The sequence below is a fragment of the Pristiophorus japonicus genome, chromosome 13 (genome assembly GCF_044704955.1).
Source record: "Pristiophorus japonicus isolate sPriJap1 chromosome 13, sPriJap1.hap1, whole genome shotgun sequence".
Lineage (NCBI taxonomy): Eukaryota > Metazoa > Chordata > Chondrichthyes > Pristiophoridae > Pristiophorus > Pristiophorus japonicus.
Window position 1 is genome coordinate 66,235,290 of NC_091989.1, and position 23,536 is coordinate 66,258,825.

Genomic DNA, 23,536 nt, shown 5'->3' on the forward strand with positions numbered 1-23,536 from the left:
GGGTTTAGTACTGTATTTAGGAACATTAGAAGCAGGAGTAGGCTATTCAGCCCCTCGAGCCTGCTCCGCTATTCAATTAGATCATGCCTGATCTGTACCTCAACCCCATTTACCCACCTTTGCGCCCTTACCCCACAAAAATCTATCTCAGCCATGAAAGCACCAATTGTCCCGGCATCCACAACCTTTTGCAGGGCAGAGAAATCCAGATGTATTTGTTAAAACTCTTCACAATCTTATTCTCAATTTATTTTTGCAAGATGTGTTTTTTGTATGAAAGTGAAACATAGAAGGCGGAATTTTTTTTCTGCCCCAATAAATATCCAGGAAGCAGCCTGTGGAGGGATGCAAAAATCCATTTAAAAGGTGGACTGGTGCTAACCCCACTGCACTAGCAGTGAAGTGGGAATGAGATGCTCAGCTGAGCCACTTGTCCCTGGTCCAGGAGACTTGCAAAAATCTCCCACGTGGGATGGGTTGGAAAGCGGCGCATGCGCAGTGGTGGCGTGTGGTGCTGAGAGTTGCACGGGGAGGGGGGCGGGGCTCGCGTTGCTGGTGACGCTATTTCCGGGCTGCTTGCGGGAGCCGCGCGTGTGAATGTGCGCTCTGTGTTAATTTTGCCAAAAAGTTTCGGTTGGAGCGGCTCGCGGCGCTGTCATGGCGACGGGCCCAGGATCGACCCGAGCCCGCTTCGTCGTGGTGGGAGGCGGCGTCGCAGGAGTGACTTGCACCGAGCAGGTGAGTGAGTGAGTGAGCGAGCGGCCGGGCCGGGCCGGGTGTGAGGGCGGCGGCCCATGGACACCGGGGACAGGCTCCCCCTGTCACCATCGACCCTCACCCCCGGGGTCCCCCTGTCACTATCGACCCTCACCCCCGGAGACCCCCTGTCACCATCGACCCTCACCCCCGGGGTCCCCCTGTCACTATCGACCCTCACCCCCGGGGTCCCCCTGTCACTATCGACCCTCACCCCCGGAGACCCCCTGTCACCATCGACCCTCACCCCCGGGGTCCTCCTGTCACCATCGACCCTCACCCCCGGGGTCCCCCTGTCACTATCGACCCTCACCCCCGGGGTTCCCCTGTCACCATCGACCCTCACCCCCGGGGTCCTCCTGTCACTATCGACCCTCACCCCCGGGGTCCCCCTGTCACCATCGACCCTCACCCCCGGGGTCCTCCTGTCACTATCGACCCTCACCCCCGGGGTCCTCCTGTCACGATCGACCCTCACCCCCGGGGTTCCCCTGTCACTATCGACCCTCACCCCCGGGGTCCCCCTGTCACTATCGACCCTCACCCCCGGGGTCCCCCTGTCACTATCGACCCTCACCCCCGGGGTCCCCCTGTCACTATCGACCCTCACCCCCGGGGTCCCCCTGTCACTATCGACCCTCACCCCCGGGGTCCCCCTGTCACTATCGACCCTCACCCCCGGGGTCCTCCTGTCACTATCGACCCTCACCCCCGGGGTCCCCCTGTCACTATCGACCCTCACCCCCGGGGTCCCCCTGTCACTATCGACCCTCACCCCCGGGGTCCCCCTGTCACGATCGACCCTCGCCCCCGGGGTCCCCCTGTCACCATCGACCCTCGCCCCCGGGGTCCCCCTGTCACCATCGACCCTCGCCCCCGGGGTCCCCCTGTCACCATCGACCCTCGCCCCCGGGGTCCCCCTGTCACCATCGACCCTCGCCCCCGGGGTCCCCCTGTCACCATCGACCCTCGCCCCCGGGGTCCCCCTGTCACCATCGACCCTCGCCCCCGGGGTCCCCCTGTCACCATCGACCCTCGCCCCCGGGGTCCCCCTGTCACCATCGACCCTCGCCCCCGGGGTCCCCCTGTCACTATCGACCCTCACCCCCCGGGGTCCTCCTGTCACTATCGACCCTCACCCTCCCCACCCCCCCCACCCCCCCCCCGGGGACCCCCATCACTATCGACTCTCATTCCCGCGGACCCCCTGTCACTATAGACTCTCACCTCTGGAGACCCCGTCACTATCGATGCTCCCCCCCGGGGCCCCCCCTGTCTCCATTGACCCCCCCCCCCTCGGTGACCCCCGTCTCATTCCTGGGGACCCCCTGTCACTATCGACCCTCATTCCCGTGGTTTCCCTGTCACTATCAACCCTCATTCATAGAAACATAGAAACTCGGTGCAGGAGCAGGCTATTCAGCCCTTCTAGCCTGCACCGCCATTCAATGAGTTCATGGCTGAACATGAAACTTCAGTACCCCATTCCTGCTTTCTCGCCATACACCTTGATCCCCCGAGTAGTAAGGACTTCATCTAACTCCCTTTTGAATATATTTAGTGAATTGGCCTCAACTACTTTTTGCAGTAGAGAATTCACAGGTTCAGCACTCTCTGGGTGAAGAAGTTTCTCCTCATCTCCGGTCCTAAATGGCTTACCCCTTATCCTTACACTGTGACCCCCTGGTTCTGGACTTCCCCAACATTGGGAACATTCTTCCTGCATCTAACCTGTCTAAACCCGTCAGAATTTTAAACGTTTCTATGAGGTCCCCTCTCATTTTTCTGAACTCCAGTGAATACAAGCCCAGTTGATCCAGTCTTTCTTGATAGGTCAGTCCCACCATCCCGGGAATCAGTCTGGTGAATCTTCGCTGCACTCCCTCAATAGCAAGAATGTCCTTCCTCAAGTTAGGAGACCAAAACTGTACACAATACTCCAGGTGTGGCCTCACCAAGGCCCTGTACAACTGTAGCAACACCTCCCTGCCCCTGTACTCGAATCCCCTCGCTATGAAGGCCAACATGCCATTTGCTTTCTTAACCGCCTGCTGTACCTGCATGCCAACCTTCAATGACTGATGTACCATGACACCCAGGTCTCGTTGCACCTTCACTTTTCCTATTCTGTCACCATTCAGATAATAGTCTGTCTCTCTGTTTTTACCACCAAAGTGGATAACCTCACATTTATCCACATTATACTTCATCTGCCATGCATTTGCCCACTCCTAACCTATCCAAGTCACTCTGCAGCCTCATAGCATCCTCCTCGCAGCTCACACTGCCACCCAACTTAGTGTCATCCGCAAATTTGGAGATACTACATTTAATCCCCTCGTCTAAATCATTAATGTACAATGTAAACAGCTGGGGCCCCAGCACAGAACCTTGCGGTACCCCATTAGTCACTGCCTGCCATTCTGAAAAGTACCCATTTACTCCTACTCTTTGCTTCCTGTCTGACAACCAGTTCTCAATCCACGTCAGCACACTACCCCCAATCCCATGTGCTTTAACTTTGCACATTAATCTCTTGTGTGGGACCTTGTCGAAAGCCTTCTGAAAGTCCAAATATACCACATCAACTGGTTCTCCTTTGTCCAGTTTACTGGAAACATCCTCAAAAAATTCCAGAAGATTTGTCAAGCATGATTTCCCTTTCACAAATCCATGCTGACTTGGACCTATCATGTCACCATTTTCCAAATGCGCTGCTATGACAGCCTTAATAATTGATTCCATCACTACTGAGGTCAGGCTGACCGGTCTATAATTCCCTGTTTTCTCTCTCCCTCCTTTTTTAAAAAGTGGGGTTACATTGGCTACCCTCCACTCGATAGGAACTGATCCAGAGTCAATGGAATGTTGGAAAATGACTGTCAATGCATCCGCTATTTCCAAGGCCACCTCCTTAAGTACTCTGGGATGCAGTCCATCAGGCCCTGGGGATTTATCGGCCTTCAATTCCATCAATTTCCCCAACACAATTTCCCGACTAATAAAGATTTCCCTCAGTTCCTCCTCCTTACTAGACCCTCTGACCCTTTTTATATCCGTAAGGTTGTTTGTGTCCTCCTTAGTGAATACTGAACCAAAGTACTTGTTCAATTGGTCTGCCATTTCTTTGTTTCCATGGTTCCCCTGTTAAGATCGACCCTCATTCCCGTGGTTCCCCTGTCACTATCGACCCTCATTCCTGGGGACCCCCTGTCACTATCGACCCTCACCCCTGGAGACCCCGTCACAATCGACGCCCCCCCGGGACCCCCTGTCACTATCGACGCTCTTCCCCCCCCCCCGGGGACCCCCCTGTCACCATCGACCCCCCCCCTGGTGACCACCGTCACTATCGACTCTCATTCCCGGGGACCGCTGTCACTATCGACCCTCATTCCCATGGTTCCCCTGTCACTATCGACCCTCATTCCCGGGGACTACCTGTCACTATCGACCCTCACCCCCGGGGACCACCTGTCACTATCGACCCTCACCCCTGGGGTCCCCCTGTCACTTCACCCCAACCCCTGGGGCCCCCCTGTCACTATCAACCCTCACCTCCGGGGACCCACTGTCACTATCGACCCTCCCCCATGGGGATCCCCTGTCACTATTGACCCTCTCACTATCGAACCCCCACCCCCGGCGACCCTTTGTCACTATCGACCCCCACCCCCGGGGACCCCCTGTCACTATCGACCCTCACCCCCGGGGTCCCCCTGTCACTATCGACCCTCACCCCCGGGATCCCCCTGTCACTATCGACCCTCACCCCCGGGGTCCCCCTGTCACTATCGACCCTCACCACCGGGGTCCCCCTGTCACTATCGACCCTCACCCCCGGGGTCCCCCTGTCACTATCGACCCTCACCCCCGGGGTCCCCCTGTCACTATCGAACCTCACCCCCGGGGTTCCCCTGTCACTATCGACCCTCACCCCCGGGGTCCCCCTGTCACTATCGACCCTCACCCCCGGGGTCCCCCTGTCACTATCGACCCTCACCCCCGGGGTCCCCCTGTCACTATCGACCCTCACCCCCGGGGTCCCCCTGTCACTATCGACCCTCACCCCCGGGGTCCCCCTGTCACTATCGACCCTCACCCCCGGGGTCCCCCTGTCACTATCGACCCTCACCCCCGGGGTCCCCCTGTCAGTATCGACCCTCACCCCCGGGGTCCCCCTGTCACTATCGACCCTCACCCCCGGGGTCCCCCTGTCACTATCGACCCTCGCCCCCGGGGTCCCCCTGTCACTATCGACCCTCGCCCCCGGGGTTCCCCTGTCACTATCGACCCTCACCCCCCGGGGTCCCCCTGTCACTATCGACCCTCACCCCCCCACCCCACCCCCCCGGGGACCCCCATCACTATCGACTCTCATTCCCGGGGACCCCCATCACTATCGACTCATTCCCGCGGACCCCCTGTCACTATCGACTCTCACCTCTGGAGACCCCGTCACTATCGATGCTCCCCCCCGGGGACCCCCCTGTCTCCATTGACCCCCCCCTCGGTGACCCCCGTCTCATTCCTGGGGACCCCCTGTCACTATCGACCCTCATTCCCGTGGTTTCCCTGTCACTATCAACCCTCATTCATAGAAACATAGAAACTCGGTGCGGGAGCAGGCCATTCAGCCCTTCTAGCCTGCACCGCCATTCAATGAGTTCATGGCTGAACATGAAACTTCAGTACCCCATTCCTGCTTTCTCGCCATACACCTTGATTCCCCGAGTAGTAAGGACTTCATCTAGCTCCCTTTTGAATATATTTAGTGAATTGGCCTCAACTACTTTCTGCAGTAGAGAATTCCACAGGTTCACCACTCTCTGGGTGAAGAAGTTTCTCCTCATCTCGGTCCTAAATGGCTTACCCCTTATCCTTAGACTGTGACCCCCTGGTTCTGGACTTCCCCAACATTGGGAACATTCTTCCTGCATCTAACCTGTCTAAACCCGTCAGAATTTTAAACGTTTCTATGAGGTCCCCTCTCATTTTTCTGAACTCCAGTGAATACAAGCCCAGTTGATCCAGTCTTTCTTGATAGGTCAGTCCCACCATCCCGGGAATCAGTCTGGTGAATCTTCGCTGCACTCCCTCAATAGCAAGAATGTCCTTCCTCAAGTTAGGAGACCAAAACTGTACACAATACTCCAGGTGTGGCCTCACCAAGGCCCTGTACAACTGTAGCAACATCTCCCTGCCCCTGTACTCGAATCCCCTCGCTATGAAGGCCAACATGCCATTTGCTTTCTTAACCGCCTGCTGTACCTGCATGCCAACCTTCAATGACTGATGTACCATGACACCCAGGTCTCGTTGCACCTTCACTTTTCCTATTCTGTCACCATTCAGATAATAGTCTGTCTCTCTGTTTTTACCACCAAAGTGGATAACCTCACATTTATCCACATTATACTTCATCTGCCATGCATTTGCCCACTCCTAACCTATCCAAGTCACTCTGCAGCCTCATAGCATCCTCCTCGCAGCTCACACTGCCACCCAACTTAGTGTCATCCGCAAATTTGGAGATACTACATTTAATCCCCTCGTCTAAATCATTAATGTACAATGTAAACAGCTGGGGCCCCAGCACAGAACCTTGCGGTACCCCATTAGTCACTGCCTGCCATTCTGAAAAGTACCCATTTACTCCTACTCTTTGCTTCCTGTCTGACAACCAGTTCTCAATCCACGTCAGCACACTACCCCCAATCCCATGTGCTTTAACTTTGCACATTAATCTCTTGTGTGGGACCTTGTCGAAAGCCTTCTGAAAGTCCAAATATACCACATCAACTGGTTCTCCTTTGTCCAGTTTACTGGAAACATCCTCAAAAAATTCCAGAAGATTTGTCAAGCATGATTTCCCTTTCACAAATCCATGCTGACTTGGACCTATCATGTCACCATTTTCCAAATGCGCTGCTATGACATCCTTAATAATTGATTCCATCATTTTACCCACTACTGAGGTCAGGCTGACCGGTCTATAATTCCCTGTTTTCTCTCTCCCTCCTTTTTTAAAAAGTGGGGTTACATTGGCTACCCTCCACTCGATAGGAACTGATCCAGAGTCAATGGAATGTTGGAAAATGACTGTCAATGCATCCGCTATTTCCAAGGCCACCTCCTTAAGTACTCTGGGATGCAGTCCATCAGGCCCTGGGGATTTATCGGCCTTCAATTCCATCAATTTCCCCAACACAATTTCCCGACTAATAAAGATTTCCCTCAGTTCCTCCTCCTTACTAGACCCTCTGACCCTTTTTATATCCGTAAGGTTGTTTGTGTCCTCCTTAGTGAATACTGAACCAAAGTACTTGTTCAATTGGTCTGCCATTTCTTTGTTTCCATGGTTCCCCTGTTAAGATCGACCCTCATTCCCGTGATTCCCCTGTCACTATCGACCCTCATTCCTGGGGACCCCCTGTCACTATCGACCCTCACCCCTGGAGACCCCGTCACAATCGACGCCCCCCCCCCCCCCCCCCCCGGGACCCCCTGTCACTATCGACGCTCTCCCCCCCCCCCCGGGGACCCCCCTGTCACCATCGACCCCCCCCTGGTGACCACCGTCACTATCGACTCTCATTCCCGGGGACCGCTGTCACTATCGACCCTCATTCCCATGGTTCCCCTGTCACTATCGACCCTCATTCCCGGGGACCACCTGTCACTATCGACCCTCACCCCTGGGGCCCCCCTGTCACTTCACCCCAACCCCTGGGGCCCCCCTGTCACTATCAACCCTCACCTCCGGGGACCCCCTGTCACTATCGACCCTCCCCCATGGGGATCCCCTGTCACTATTGACCCTCTCACTATCGAACCCCCACCCCCGGCGACCCTTTGTCACTATCGACCCCCACCCCCGGGGACCCCCTGTCACTATCGACCCTCACCCCCGGGGACCCCCTGTCACTATCGACCCCCACCCCCGGGGACCCCCTGTCACTATCGACTCTCACTCCCGGGCACCTCTGTCACGATGGACCCTCACTCCCAGGGACCCCCTGTCAATATTGACCAGGATCCCTGGGGAACCGCTGTCAATATTGACCAGGACCCCTGGGGACCCCCGTCACTATTGACCCTTACCCCCTTGGACCCTCCTGTCAATATCGACACTATCCTGGGGACCCTCTGTCATTATTGACATTATCTCAGGGACCCCCTGTCATTATCGACATTATTCCGGCGGACCCCTGTCATTATTGAGACATTCCCCCGGTGACCCCCTGTCAATATCGACACTGACCCCCGGGGCCCCCCATCATTATCGATACACTCTCTCGGGGTCCCCCTGTTAATATCAACACTCTCCTGGGGACCCCCTGTTTATATCGACACTCTCCCGGGGACCCCCTGTCGGGGGGGTCGATACTGTCATTATTCACCCTCACCCCCAGGCACGCCCTGTCAGTATCGATCCTCACCCCCGGGGGCCCCCCTGTCAATATCGATCCTCACCCCTGGGGACCCCCTGTCGCTATCAACCCTCATCCCTGGGGACCCACTGTCAATAATGACCCTGACCACCTATCAATATCAACACTGTCACCCCCAGGTCCCCCTGTCAATATTGACACTCACCCCTGAGGCCCCCCTATTAATATTGACACAGTCACCTGGGGACATAAGAACATAAGAAATAGGAGCAGGAGTGGCTGATCATCTACCTCAACTCCACTTTCCAACACTATCCCCATATCCCTTGATTCCCTTAATGTGCGCAGATTTATCGATCACTGTCTTGAATATACTCAAAGACTGCGCCTCCACATCCCTCTGGGGTAGAGAATTTCAAAGATTCGCCACCCTCTGAGTGAAGAAATTTCTCCTCATCTCAGTCCTAAATGGCCGACCCCTTATTCTGAGAGTGTAACCCCTGGTTCTAGACTCCCCAGCCAGGGGAAACATCTTCCCTGCCTCTACCCTGTCAAACCCTGTAAGAATTTTGTATGTTTCAATGAGATCACTTTTCATTATCTCTAAGCCAGTCCCTCGGAGTCGAGGATGACTTGCTTCCACACTAATGAGTTCTCAGGTGACTGATGCGTCCAATGCGGGACCAAGAGTCTCTGTCGCAGGTGGGGCAGACAGCGCTTGGGTGCCGCGTGCTCCTTCCGCTGTTTGTGCTTCGCTTCCGCATGCTCCTGGCAAAGAGACTCGAGGTGTACGGTGCCTTCCCGGATACATCTCCTCCATTTTGAGCGGTCTTGGGCCAGGGATTCCCAGGTGTCGATGGGGATGTTGCAATTTTTCAAGGAGCCTTTGAGGGTGTCCTTGAAGCGTTTCCTCTGCCCACTTGGGGCTCGCTTGTTGTGTCGGAACTCTGAGTAGAGCACCTGTTTTGGGAGTCTAATATCGGGCATGCGGATGATGTGGCCCGTCCATCGGAGCTGATCGAGCGTGGTCAATGCTTCGATGCTGGGGATGTTGGCCTGAGCGAGGACACTGATGATGTGCCTATTCTGGTAATGGATTTCCAGGATCTTGTGGAGGCAGCGTTGGTGGTACTTCTCCAGTGCTTTGAGGTGCCTGCATAGTCCATGTCTCTGAAGCATATAGGAGGGTGTATATCACTACTGCTCTGTAGACCATGAGCTTGGTGCCAGGTTTGAGGTCCTGATCTTCAAACACCCTCTTCCTCACACTGAAGGCGATGTTGGACTTCGCCATTGACGTCTGCCCTTGTTTGACAGTAGGCTCCTGTGGTATGGAAAATGGTCCACGTTGTCCAAGGCCTCGTCCTAGATCTTGATAACCGGGGAGGGCAGTACTGTGTGATGGGGGTTGGTTGGTAGAGAACCTTTGTCTTACAGATGTTTAGTTTAAGGCCCATGCTCTTGTACGCTTCGGTGAAGGTATTGACCATGGTTTGGAGTTCGACCTCCAAGTGTGCGCAAACGCAAGTGTCGTCTGCATACTGAGATTCACTGACACAGGATGGGACTATCTTGGATCTGGACTGGAGGCGGCGGAGGTTGAACAGTTTCCCATTCTGTAGATTAGTTCCATTTCAGCGGGGAACTTATTGAGGGTGAGTTGGAGCATTGCAACAAGGAAGATCGAGAAGAGCGTTGGTGCGGAATGCGCATTGCAACTCTAAAAGGAGCTTTTCAGCCACTGGGAGAAAGCGATTGGGGTGGATTCTTGCAATAACTTTCCATTTGGCTGACAGCAGTGAAATTCCTCTGTAATTACAGAATTGGACTTGTCATCTTTCTTGAAGATGGTCACGATTACAGCTGAGATCACCTGGCATGCCCTCCTCTCAAATAAGAGAAATTAGTTCATGGATTCGCGCCAATAGTGCTTCTCTGCCATGCTTTAGTGCTTTGGCGGGGATTCCATCTGCTCCAGAGGCCTTCAGTTGTCGGATGGCCTTTTCAACCTCATGCTGGGCTGGGATTGTGCTGAGGTGGTGGTGGGTAGCATGCTACGAGATGGAGTCGAGGACACTCTTGTAGAAGACAGAGTCTCGGTTAAGGAGATCTTCGAGGTGCTCCTTCCAGCGGGCACTGACTGCCTCTCAGTCCTTGACGAGTACCTCTCCGTTCTTGGCCCTCAGTTGGGTAGGACCTTGGGTGCTTGGGCCGTAGGTGGTCTTGACTACACTAAAGAATCCTCGCACGTCGTGGTTGTCGGCTAGTTGCTGGATCTCTTGCGCTTTCTCCACCCACCATCTGTTCTTTAGGTCACGAGTTTTATGTTAAACCTCAACCTTCAGACGTTTATAGAGCTGCTTTTATGCTCTGGAGTTGTGTTGCTGTTTCCAGTTCAAGATTAACTTGCGCTTGCGGCTTATCAGCTCCTGGATCTCCTGGTCGTTCTTGTCGAACCAGTCTTGATGTTTCCTGGTCGAGTGACCAAGCGTTTCTTTACAGGTGCTAATTATGAAGGCCTTGAGGGCAGACCAGGCACTATGGACTCTCTGTGTCTCCGGTTCACTGGAAGTTGTCAAAGCTGGCTGAATAGGGCTTTCTTAGCAGGGTCTTTGAGTGCTCCGGCGTTGATTTTCCTGCGGCAGCGTTTCTATTGCCACCGTTGTTTTGAGGCTACATTGATGGAAATGAGACAGCGGTTTAGGCTGCGGTCGGTTCAGCAGTCGTCGGCTCCTGTCGTGGCGTGGGTGATGTGGACGTTCTTGCGGTCCATCGGTCTCATTCTTCTCAAGTCCTTGTCAATATCGACACATTCCCCCGGGGAGCCCCTGTCCATATCGACACACTCCCCCGGGGAGCCCCTGTCCATATCGACACACTCCCCCGGGGAGCCCCTGTCCATATCGACACACTCCCCCGGGGAGCCCCTGTCCATATCGACACACTCCCCCGGGGAGCCCCTGTCCATATCGACACACTCCCCCGGGGAGCCCCTGTCCATATCGACACACTCCCCCGGGGAGCCCCTGTCCATATCGACACACTCCCCCGGGGAGCCCCTGTCCATATCGACACACTCCCCCGGGGAGCCCCTGTCCATATCGACACACTCTCCCGGGGAGCCCCTGTCCATATCGACACACTCTCCCGGGGAGCCCCTGTCCATATCGACACACTCTCCCGGGGAGCCCCTGTCCATATCGACACACTCCCCCGGGGAGCCCCTGTCCATATCGACACACTCCCCCGGGGAGCCCCTGTCCATATCGACACACTCTCCCGGGGAGCCCCTGTCCATATCGACACACTCCCCCGGGGAGCCCCTGTCCATATCGACACACTCCCCCGGGGAGCCCCTGTCCATATCGACACACTCCCCCGGGGAGCCCCTGTCCATATCGACACACTCCCCCGGGGAGCCCCTGTCCATATCGACACACTCCCCCGGGGAGCCCGTGTCCATATCGACACACTTCCCCGGGGAGCCCCTGTCCATATCGACACACTCCCCCGGGGAGTCCCTGTCCATATCGACACACTCCCCCGGGGAGCCCCTGTCCATATCGACACACTCCCCCGGGGAGCCCCTGTCAATATTTGTGCTCAAAAAAACTTGGCAAGTTGGGGACCATCTGTAAAGAAAAGAAGAATGTTAACATTCATGCATAACTATTCGTCAGAACTGATATTACAGATAAACAACTTTTAAGAAGAAACAGAAAGGAAACGGGGTGGGGGCTGCGTGGGAGGTGGCGGGGCAGGGGTGGGAGACCACATACATGATTCTGGTATGCTGTGATGTGGAAATGAAGCCATATTTATAGGTGTATTTTAGACCCTGTTGAAATGAAGCCATGTTTATAGGTGTATTTTAGACTGTTAAAGTGAATATATCTAACAGTTATGGTTGCTGAAAGTCACTGAAGTTGCACTTCTTTGACCTGTGTTTAATAGTTCTGAACAGATGGAAGTTTTCTTTTTGTGTTGGTAGCTTGCTGGACTCTTCCCATCAGATGACATCCTTTTAATTACAGCATCACCACTTATTAAAGCAGTGATAAACTTCAAACAGGTGCGTATCATTTAGTGTCTGAAAAACAACGCTTGCTTTTGTGAGCCATTTGTGCCTTTGCTTCTTTATCATCAGAAGGGTTGCAAAATGTGTCCTTTTTATTGCATTGGAAGGTTTCAAGGACTTTGGAAGAGTTTGAGGTTGAAGAAAGGCCAACTCACATGCTCGAAGAGCACTATCCCAATGTTAAAGTGATACAATCTGCAGTTCGAGGACTGGATGCAGCACAACACGTAAGAAAGAATTAATTTAAAAATATTTTATGCACCAAGAACAGATACTTGGCAATTAGAGCCATAGTGTCAAGTGCTAATGTTTTCAAATTTTAAAAAAATTTGGCGTTTGTGCTAAAGGTAGGAAGTGGAGCACTAAATCAAGCACTACACTTCCTTCCTGGAGCGCAAGAGGCAGGAGGCGGGGTGGTAATTGTGTAGCGCTGCATAATGGGCTGTGCAGTGATGTTGCGTTGGAAAGCTCCTTAAAGGGAAGCTCTGCAAAAGAAGAACTTAACCTGGACACCTACGGCAGCCGCGATCTGGCTCGATCAGCCTGATGCACTTCAGCACAGTGCTGGGCTGATTGATCATGGGGGAGAAAGCTGCAAAAAAAATCAAACCAAGCAATAGCAAATTTTTTTTCACTTACCTCGGCCAACTCGCTTTTAAGCATTGCCTCCTTGGCGTCTGGCTTCCCGAGGAACGCCTCCTGCAGCTGACGGTGTTTTCACCTGGCGATGCTGCAGGGGGAGGAACAAAGGTCTGGGGCGATTTGCACGGCAATGACTTCATGACCTTCGGATGAAGCAGATCGTAATGTAATACCGTACCGCTGCTGCAAACCTTGCCGAATATGGCGGAAATCGATCTCTCTGCGTCAGGTCGGTAAGTGGTTAGACCCCCCGAGGCGATAATGGGAGGCGCTAAGGAGGTCAATTTCTAGGCCATAGACTTTAATCTATTTAACAGACTGGCTTGCTAATGCTGATAAATTGTCAGCTATCTAAGAATCCTAAATTAATCTTATCAATTTCTATCACTCTAACACACTGATCTCAACTGTAAATTTATAATCAAGTAATTAATGCTTGCACAGCACGTGTACAACAGGCCGAATGGCCTCCTTCTGTGCTGTAAGATTCTATGATTCTCTTTTACCATTTTCTTTTTGACAATTTTTTTTAACTTACTTCCAGAAACTTCACACAGAAGAAGGCAAAGAGTATATTTACGAGAAGCTGTGCATATGTGCCGGAGGGAGACCGAAACTGATAGTCAAAGGCAATCCATATGTATTAGGAATTCGGGATACTGACAGTGCAAAGGTAATAACAAACTTCTAATAAAACCATAGTTTTCACAATCTAATATGTTCAAAGAAGAAAAGGTTCTTTTTTTTTCCTCACTTTTTTTTTAACGTGACTTTACTGATGCATAACATGTCGGCTGATAACTAAGCTATAGTATGTTACATGATAAAGCATTGAGTTCAAATGACATGAGCCTTTGACTTAGCCATAGGCCTTTGCCCATAGCTTTTGATGGTTTTTATATGGCTCCTATTGCTGGGGAAAAGTTTATTTTTTAATGTAATACATAGTTTTATTTTAAATACCTAATGACAAATGGAGTATTCAGTTATTGGTCTTTGGTATCTAGAGGATTTCAGTTCCTATATTCTTTTATATATTTTTTTAAATGGACCTTTATTCTTTCAAATCTGTTTTATTTATTACTGAGAAATAAAGTTTAAAAACAAAATTTGACAAAAATGCCTAGTATTAACTTCCCATAACTATTGAATATTATCTTGAAAATTAAACAAAAATCTGTGTTTAAAAAAATTTCGCACTAATTTTAAAAGATTCACGCAATTAAAAATAAGTGACTCGAACCCGTCACCTGCTATAGTACGGGTTTATTATGTAATTATGTAATTAATTTATTTATTGTGTTAAAAGGGAAGGTTAGGCTTGGAGAATACCCAGATATCTCGATCTGGGTCAAGGCCCAGTATAGAATGGGTAAATGACTTGGGGGATCGGGGGGCGGGGGTTCAGCATTGGGAACATGATGAGGGACGTGCTGTTACAGGGACTTGGGCAGAGAAAGGCAGCAGCACAGTATTGGACTTGGGAGGTGAAATTTGGTGGTGCAGTGTGGGGCACCTGGGAAGCTGGCATCGCAATACATCAGGCAGCAACTCTGTAAACTTTGATGCTGTACACGGGTAATTTTTTTTTAAATGCTGAGGTTTAGTAGAAAGTACATTTAATTTAGATAATCCTTAAGCATACAGAGGCACAGATTTACAAGAATGAGATCAAAACTGAGAGGTTATAACTGTCAGGAAATATTGCTCCAGCTCTCTTCTCTGGAAAAGAGAAGGCTGAGCGGTGACTTAATAGAAACATAGAAAATAGGTGCAGGAGTAGGCCATTCGGCCCTTCGAGCCTGCACCGCCATTCAATGAGTTCATGGCTGAATAGAGGTCTTTAAAATTATGAAGAGGTTTGATAGGGTAGATGTAGAGAAGATGCTTCCACTTGTGGGGGTCCAAAACTAGGGACCATAAATATAAAATAGTCACTGATAAATCCAATAAAGAATTCAGGAGAAACCCTGGAGTAGTTGAGGCAAATAGCATAGACGCATTTAAGGGGAAGCTAGGTAAGTATATGAGGGAGAAAAGAATAGAAGGATATGCAGATAGGGTTAGATGAAGTAGGGTGGGAGGAGGCTTGTGTGGAGCAGAAAGACCGCACAGACCAGATGGGCCGAATGGCCTGTTTCTGTGCTGCAAATTCTATGTAAGAATATGTTCCTAATCATTGACTCTGCCAGGAAGTATTGAGCATCAATGAGTGCTCAACATTGTCTTAGCAGATTTGTTTTTGTAAAATCTCATTAGAAGGAATTAAGAATCAGAAATTCAGGCACAATAGGAGGCCACTCACCCGTCATGCCAGTACCAGTGTAATTGGTCCACGTCTACTCTTTTTAAAAAAAAAACTTAGTCTTGTCGGTTCAATAAGCCAAAATGGCACATTTTTTTAACAGTTTACCCCACCCCCTGCCACCATCACTATCACCATCTTCATGCATTTTATAGTTGCAGCAACAACCTGATTTTTATATAGTGACTTTATCATAGCTAAACATCCCAAAGCGCTTCAGAGATGGAATTAAAGATAACGCTGAGCCAAAGGAGGAGATATTTGGAAGGGTAACCAAAATTTTGGTCAAAGGGGTGGGTTTTGCGAAGGGGCGAGAGGTGGAGGAATTCCAGAAGGTGGAGCCTTGGGACCCCTGGAGGTAATGGAGCGGGAGGAGAAGCCAATGCAGGAGATGCGCTGGCTACAATTGGATGGTTAAGAGTGAAGCAAAGTGAAGAAAGTCTCCTTGTGGAAATGAGAAGGTCATTGGAGGAGGAGGTTTGTATGGTCAATTATAAAGAGGTCTAGGGGAGATAATGCACCATGGTCATAGTCACAGAGATGTCATGTGTCATTTTGGTAAGGACTGTTTTGGTGCTGTGGCAGGAACTAAAACCTGATTGGAGAGATTCAAACATAGAGTACAAGGACTGAGGTGTTGAGGGAATTTTTTTTTGAAGAGGGGAATGATTTCAAAAGGGTGGTGAACAGTACCTGAGGGGAGGCAGTCACTTCGTGTCAGCACAGAGCAGAAAATTTACAGGCCCAGAGCCTGAAACCTACTGAAATCCCTGTCTATAAATGAAGCACGAATATAGAACAGATTAAGACAAACCCTACTCTGGGATAGAGAAGTGTTAATTATAGGTTGCTTTTTTAACTACTGTGTTGATACTAAAGAGGAGGGGGAAAAAGGACAGAACATGCTGCAGTGTGGTGGTGCATTTTGAAGTCTCTTTTTGTCTTTGCAGGAATTTCAAAGTCGTTTAGCTAGAGCCAAAAGGATTACTGTTGTGGGGAATGGAGGGATAGCACTGGAGCTGGTGTAAGTATGTCTTATCAGTGGAAAGTTTAAGTGTAGACAAAAATACTTTAATTTGGTTTTGCCAGTTTTAAATGTTTGAAATATGGGTGGGTGGGGGGAAACGTAAGCTCAGGACTGGCATACATAGTACATTAGACACAAGTCTTTCACCTCTGGGCTCAAATTCAGCCCAGAAAGACTCCTAGATCTGACTGTAAAGGCCCCATGTGAAATTAGTTTATGCAGTTCTGAGTGGGCTTCAGCTTCAAATTCCAATCCATAATTGGCAATCTCATTTAGACAGACCACAGGATGGGTGGTGTGGGAAATGGGGAAAGGTCATAATGGTGCAGTAAGGTGCTTTTGTGAGCTTCAGACCAAGTCTCATTGTTGGGGTAGATTAAGGGAATCATTGTCATGTTGCATATGACCTGGAGGTACTTGATGTTGACCCTAAGTTGCCTGAATGGAAAGTATTGTATTACTCTGCATTAACATCTTTTGCCAAAATTCTTCTGAATTTGTTAATTTTTTTGTGGAGAAATCATGTTTAACTAAGGGAAATCATGTTTAACTAACTTACTGGAATTCTTTGAGGATATAAGGAGCATGGTGGATAGAGGTGTACCGATGGATGTGGTGTATTTAGATTTCCAAAAGGCATTCGATAAGGTGCCACACAAAAGGTTACTGCAGAAGATAAAGGTACGCGGAGTCAGAGGAAATGTATTAGCATGGATAGAGAATTGGCTGGCGAACAGAAAGCAGATCCGGGATAAATGGGTCCTTTTCCGGTTGGAAATCAGTGGTTAGTGGTGTGCCACAGGGATCGGTGCTGGGACCACAACTGTTTACAATATACATAGATGACCTGGAGGAGGGGACAGAGTGTAGTGCAACAAAATTTGCAGATGACACTAAGATTAGTGGGAAAGCGGGTTGTGTAGAGGACTCAGAGAGGCTACAAGGAGATTTGGATAGGTTAAGCGAATGGGCTAAGGTTTGGCAGATGGAATACAATGTTGGAAAGTGTGAGGTCATCCACCTTGGGGGAAAAAAAACAGTAAAAGGGAATATTATTTGAATGGGGAGAAATTACAACATGCTGCGGTGCAGAGGGACCTGGGGGTCCTTGTGCATGAAACTCTTTTTGGTTTTTAAATATGAAACTCTTTTTGGTCCTTGTGCATGAATCCCAAACCCAAAAGGTTAGTTTGCAGGTGAATGGAATGTTGGCCTTCATTGCGAAAGGGATGGAGTACAAAAGCAGGGAGGTGTTGCTGCAACTGTATAAGGTATTGGTAAGGCCGCACCTGGAGTACTGCGTGCAGTTTTGGTCACCTTACTTAAGGAAGGATATACTAGCTTTGGAAGGGGTACAGAGACGATTCACTAGGCTGATTCGAGAAATGAGGGGGTTAACTTATGATGATAGATTGAGTAGACTGGGTCTTTACTCCTTGGAGTTCAGAAGGATGAGGGGTGATCTTATAGAAACATTTAAAATCATGAAAGGGATAGACAAGATAGAGGCAGAGAGGTTGTTTCCATTGGTGGGGGAGACTAGAACTAGGGGGCACAGCCTCAAAATACGGAGGAGCCAATTTAAAACCGAGTTCAGAAAGAATTTCTTCTCCCAGAGGGTTGTGAATCTGTGGAATTCTCTGCCCAAGGAAGCAGTTGAGGCTGGCTCATTGAATGTTTTCAAGTCAAAGATAGATAGATTTTTAAGCAATAAGGCAATTAAGGGTTACGGGGAGAGGGCGGGTAAGTGGAGCTGAGTCCACGACCAGATCAGCCATGATCTTGTTGAATGGCGGAGCAGGCTCGAGGGGCTAGATGGCCTACTCCTGTTCCTAATTCTTATGTTCTTATAAATGCAATTTAATACAGTGGTCAACACATGGGATGGACTTCAGAGTAGAGTAGTGGAGGCCAAGACCCTGGAACTATTGGATGGGAGGGGTGTCGGCTCTTTCTGGATGGGTGAACTAAGATGCATCTGTCTTGTGATCTCTCTTCCATTGCTGTGGTTGGTTGAGAGACTGTCCATTTCATACAAATGGAGGCAGAGCTTACCCATGCTGCTTAGCAAGTGAACCCACTCGATAACTTGAATGCTAGTCAGTGGATGCTAAGTATTGTATGCTGTGCATTGATGTGCCCATTGTGCATGCTTAACAACCCTATAACAGGCTCGGCTTATGAACTCACTCAGTGCACAACAGTAAGATTTTTATTTTGAGTGTTCTAAAATTATTGCTCCTTTGTATTTCTAGTTATGAAATCGAAGGATGTGAAGTAATTTGGGCAATAAAAGATGAAGCTATTGGAAATACTTTCTTTGATGCAGGAGCGGCTGAATTTTTGATTCCTCAACTCAAGGCTGATAAGCCTGAGGCTACTCTCCCTTGTAAAAGGACAAAATACACGACAGAAGGTAATTGCAAAGATGCTGCTTTTATGATTCACTTTACAGTGACTGATGTGTAGATAACTTCAGAGCAAATGAGCCATTGTTAAAGCTGCATTATCCCGGATTTGACTTGCATCTAATTTTAGAATATTTGCTCTTCCTCTTCTCCCAGCCCATTGCGGAATAAAATTCACCTGAACTAGACAGAAAATCCATTTGTTCTTGCAGTCACCTGCAGCTTAACATTGATAACTTTCAACAATTAGAAATTTTATTGATTACAGCACCACAGTGCATTGAGGAATGAGCAAAATATCGAGCTTAAGTGTTCCATTCCCTCCCCCAGGCTGTACTTCTGTATATTATTTTAGAAATCATTTAAAAAATGCTGCCAAGTATCTTGAAACCGACCTGTGCTTTTTTTTTTAAGATGTCTGGAATAAATCTGATCTTTGGCAACCCCATGTAATATGTTAAACACTAGTTAATGCATTGTGTGAAACTGAGAATATCTGAAAGATCATTTTTAAATTAAAAAAAAATGTTGCTTTCTGGTAAATGGTCTCAATGGATAGCTGCTCATTTACAAACTGGTTGTTTCAAATGCAGGTTTAGAACAGGAAAAGGAAAGTGCTGCTGAAGATGGAGCACTTGGCAGTGCATTGGGCCCGGACTGGCATGAGGGCATGAAGCTGAAAGGAACAAAACAAGTAATACGTTGTTTCGATGCTGATTCTAATGCTTTTGTTTTTGCGGATTGACTTTTCTTGCATCATCAAGTTTTTAAAATCAGAATCTGTGCACTATCTTGCACAAAATCTAGGCTAACACTTCAGTACAGTACTGAGGGAGTGCTACACTATCTGAGGTGCCGTCTTTCGGACGACGATAAACTGAGGCCCTGTCTGCCCTCTCGGATAGATGTAAAATATCCCATGGCGCTATTTCGAAGAAGAATGTGGAAGTTCTGGCCAATATTTGTCCCATAACCGGCATCACTAAAACAAATTATTTGGTCATTTTCACATTGCTTTTTGTGGGACCTTGCTATGTGCAAATTCATTGCCGCATTTCCTACATTACAACAGTGACTACACTTCATTTGCTATAAAGCACTTTGGGATGTCCTGACGTTGTGAAAGGCGCTATATAAATGCAAGTCTTTTTCTTTCTTTCAGATATCCCATAGAGTCCATGTTGAATACCAGTGTGCGATTGATAAGATTTACCTACAAGAAGAGTTTGTATCATCACAGAAAACATCGTTGGCGTTCCCTAAAAATGTGTCTGAAGAAATAAAAGGAAAAATAGATGAAGGTATTTAGAGAAGAGGTTTTGTTTGATTTTGTTTTAATCCCAAGTTTTCTTATGTTGTGACTCCTGTATTTCGTGGCGAGTGACTCACCACCTGACTCCCCAAAGCCTTTCCACCATTTACAAAGCACAAGTCAGGAGTGTGATGGAATACTCTCCACTTGCCTGGATTAGTGCAGCTCCAACAACACTCAAGAAACTCGGCACCATCCAGGACAAAGCAGTCAGCTTGATCGCCACCCCATCCACTACCTTAACATTCACTCCCTCCACCACCGGCACATCGTGGCTGCAGTGTTCACCATTTACAAGATGCACTGCAGCAACTCGCCAAGGCTTCTTTAACAGCACTTGCCAAACCCGCGACCTCTACCACCAAAAGGAAGTGGGCAGCAGGCGCAGGGGAACACCACCACCTGAAAGTTCCCCTCCAAGTCACACACCATCCTGACTTGGAAATTCATCGCCGTTCCTTCATCGTCGCTGCGTCAAACTCCTGGAACTCCTTCCCTAGCAGCACTGGGAGTACCTTCACCACAAGGACTACAGCGGTCAAGAAGATGGCTCACCACCATCTGCTCAAGGGCAATTAGGGATGGGCAATAAATGCTGGCCTTGCCAGCGACGCCCACATCCCATGAATGAATAAAAGAAAACCTGACTTCGAAGTGTGGCTAATTAAGAGACAGCCCAACTATGAAGACCAATGTGCAGTGGTTACTAAACATGGTTCACTGTTCTAATTTTTCAGTCATTAAATAAAGAAAAGGTGAGGCTGAAATTAACACTGAAGTACTGAAATACTTTGTAGTATCTGTTTAGTAATTCTGTATTTGTCAGAACATTTCCAATTTCAAAACAACGGCACCGTTGTTGTGATGAATGACAACTATTGTAATCTATAGAAAGACTCCTGTTTTCCGTATTTAATGATGCTATCTTGCAGAAAGCATCACAGTTCAAAATTCTGATAATTTTCCAGTCCATAGTCTTGGGAGCCAGTGATGATGCAACCCTGGCTGACTGCATGACACTACAAACAGGATTCCTAATATAGATTATGAATGCTGTATTTGGTTAAGTTGGAAAACAGGTTCATCAGTGTTTAACATTCAGCTACCAGATACAAATAAATAATTGAAGAGTGTAAAAATAAAAAAACCGTGCGTAACTGTATTCAATCTTCATTTAGTACTGCATGAGGTCTTCCAATAGTATAAAATGTGAATGAAACACTATCATCTGGATGTAAATTGACCGACTGTTTTGACTGCGATAACAATGAAAGAAAATGAGTGTAATATGGTAATAATGGATATTGCAAGTTAGAAATGCTTTATTTATGGAGCTATATAGGACAGTGGATTAGTATATTATTCTTTCCCCACTGGAATTTACAGTCAAATTCAGCCCAAACTGACCAAAGTTCCCTCTCTCTGCCAACTATAAGGTTCTGTGTTTGGGCAGAATCAACCCAGCACAGTGTATTTGGACCAATAGGAGAAAGCATGTGTCTGTTTGTACTGCCAAAATGGCTGCCTTATCTCTGGCCCTCCAATTTCACTGCACCTATTGCTGATTGGTTCCCTAAAGTCCCTTGCCCCAGTGCAAGTGCATCCCTTCCGCAGCCGAAGTTCATTGCTTTTTGAAAGCTAACCCATCAGCCCTAGTAGCTGCCAATAGCCACCGACCCACATGACACGGAAATAATGTAAAAAAATGTAATTAAATTTATTGACAAAAGACAAACCAGTTACAATGCACAAAACTCTCCAAATAGGTCATAGGGTCAGCAGCTCGGTAGGTCGGAGGCTTAGGGGCTCGGTAGCTCAAACAAGCAAAAATCACACTACAAAACAAGCAAACGCGGTCGCACAGGGTTCAGTGGGAGGCTCGGGGCTCGGTCAGGCTCAGCGTGGGGCTCGGGGCTCGGTCGGGGGCCCAGGGGGAGGAGCAGGCTTGGGAGGGGGCCCAGCGGGAGGCTCTGGGCTCGGTCGGGGGCCCAGGGGGCGGAGCAGGCTTGGGCGGGGCCTCAGCGGGAGGCTCTGAGCTCGGTCAGGGTCCCAGCGGGGGAGCAGGCTCGGTCGGGGGAACAAGCGGGGGAACAGGCGTGGTCGGACTGATTGCAGGGCCCCATTTTCGGTTCCGGGCGGGAGGGCATCGGGGGCGGAGTCTCGAGAGGACACCGGTGAAGAAGGACAGAAAAAGGGCAGTACAAATATCAGCCGAAAACACTCTAAAAAAATTTTGCTTCGAATTAGAGGACAGTTGACTATTCCCTTGATGGGACAATGGATACATCTATGGCCTCATGCAGTACTGTGTGAGGAAGGTTCCAGGTATATCTAAGTTCACAAACAAGAGATCATTTGAATTTACTTTTCCATTCCTTTCAGAAACTTGGCCTGTTTATGTACAGTTGACAAATGGAAAGATCTATGGCTCTGATTTAATAGTGAGTGCAACTGGAGTAATACCAAATGTTGAACCATTCGTCGCAAACAATCCTGTAAGTACTGTAGTATATAAGTTTATCCAGCCACTTGAGTACTGTTAGAAATCCGAACTGTAACCCAGAAATATACTTTAACTAGGTTTAGAAGGTTCTACACAGAGATACTTTTTTTGTAAGAAATAAGTCAAAATCTTGACGTATAAATGGTTAAATTAGGTGTGGATTTTTTTTTTTACCCCCACTTGGGCTATCTGTTCAAATTTGATACCCTACCAAAGCTTCCTCCTTGCTGTACTATGTATATAGAAATGCAATCATTATCGGAGATTCCATAGTTAGAGGGACAGACAGGCGTTTCTGTAACATCATGGTGAGTCCCGCATGGTGTGTTGCCTCCCTGGTGCCAGGGTAAAGGACATCACTGAGAGGGTGCAGAATATTCTGCAGGGGTAAGGAAATGAGCCAGAAGTTGTACATGTCGGTACCAACGATAGAGAGGGCATTGAGGTCCTACAGCTAAATTTTCAGGAGCTAGGGAGCAAGCTAGGGGGAAAAAGGACCTCAAAGGTAGTAATCTCTGGATTACTCCCAGTGTCACGCGCCAGCGAGAGTAGAAATAGAACGATAGGGAGGATCAACGCGTGGCTAGAGGCATGGTGCAGGAGGGAGGGTTTCAGATTCTTGGGGCATTGGGACCTGTTCTGGGACAGGAGGCACCTATTCAAAAGGGACGGGTTGCACCTCAACAGGACTGGGACCAATGTCCTCATAGGGAGGTTCACTAGTGTGGTTGGGGAGGGTTTAAATTAAATTGGCAAGTGGGGGTGAGCACCAGCATATAGAAGTAGAAAAGAGGAATAAGGTGCATAAAGGAATGAGAGTGTTTTGATAGTACTAGAGAAAGTAGTAGTACCATATTCGATAGGAGCAGACTAAGAAGGACTATGAGGAATACAAAGACAGGTTTAGAATGCCGGTATGTAAACGCACAAAGTGGTAAATAAGGTTGGTGAGCTACAAGCACAATTAGCTGTGTGGGAATATGACGTAGTGGCAATAACAGAAATGTGGCTTAAAAATGATGGGGACTGGGCACTTAATATTCACGGATACAAGGTGTTCAGAAAAGATAGGGAAGGAAAAAAGAGGTGTGAGGTGGCAATACTGATTAGG

The 23,536-nt window shown here is 48.9% G+C and overlaps 1 protein-coding gene across 1 annotated transcript in view; it reads left to right on the plus strand.

Moving 5' to 3' along the window:
• Positions 1-562: 562 nt before the first annotated feature.
• The window catches only part of pyroxd1 (pyridine nucleotide-disulphide oxidoreductase domain 1), a 46,361-nt gene continuing 23,387 nt past the window's right edge, over positions 563-23,536 (plus strand). The window contains exons 1-9 of the mRNA XM_070896682.1: positions 563-738; positions 12,142-12,222; positions 12,336-12,455; positions 13,415-13,543; positions 16,126-16,199; positions 18,458-18,618; positions 19,204-19,304; positions 19,773-19,911; positions 22,305-22,417. Of these exons, the coding sequence (XP_070752783.1) occupies positions 658-738; positions 12,142-12,222; positions 12,336-12,455; positions 13,415-13,543; positions 16,126-16,199; positions 18,458-18,618; positions 19,204-19,304; positions 19,773-19,911; positions 22,305-22,417 (999 nt within the window). The 5' untranslated portion in view covers positions 563-657. The remainder of the gene's footprint in view (positions 739-12,141; positions 12,223-12,335; positions 12,456-13,414; positions 13,544-16,125; positions 16,200-18,457; positions 18,619-19,203; positions 19,305-19,772; positions 19,912-22,304; positions 22,418-23,536) is intronic.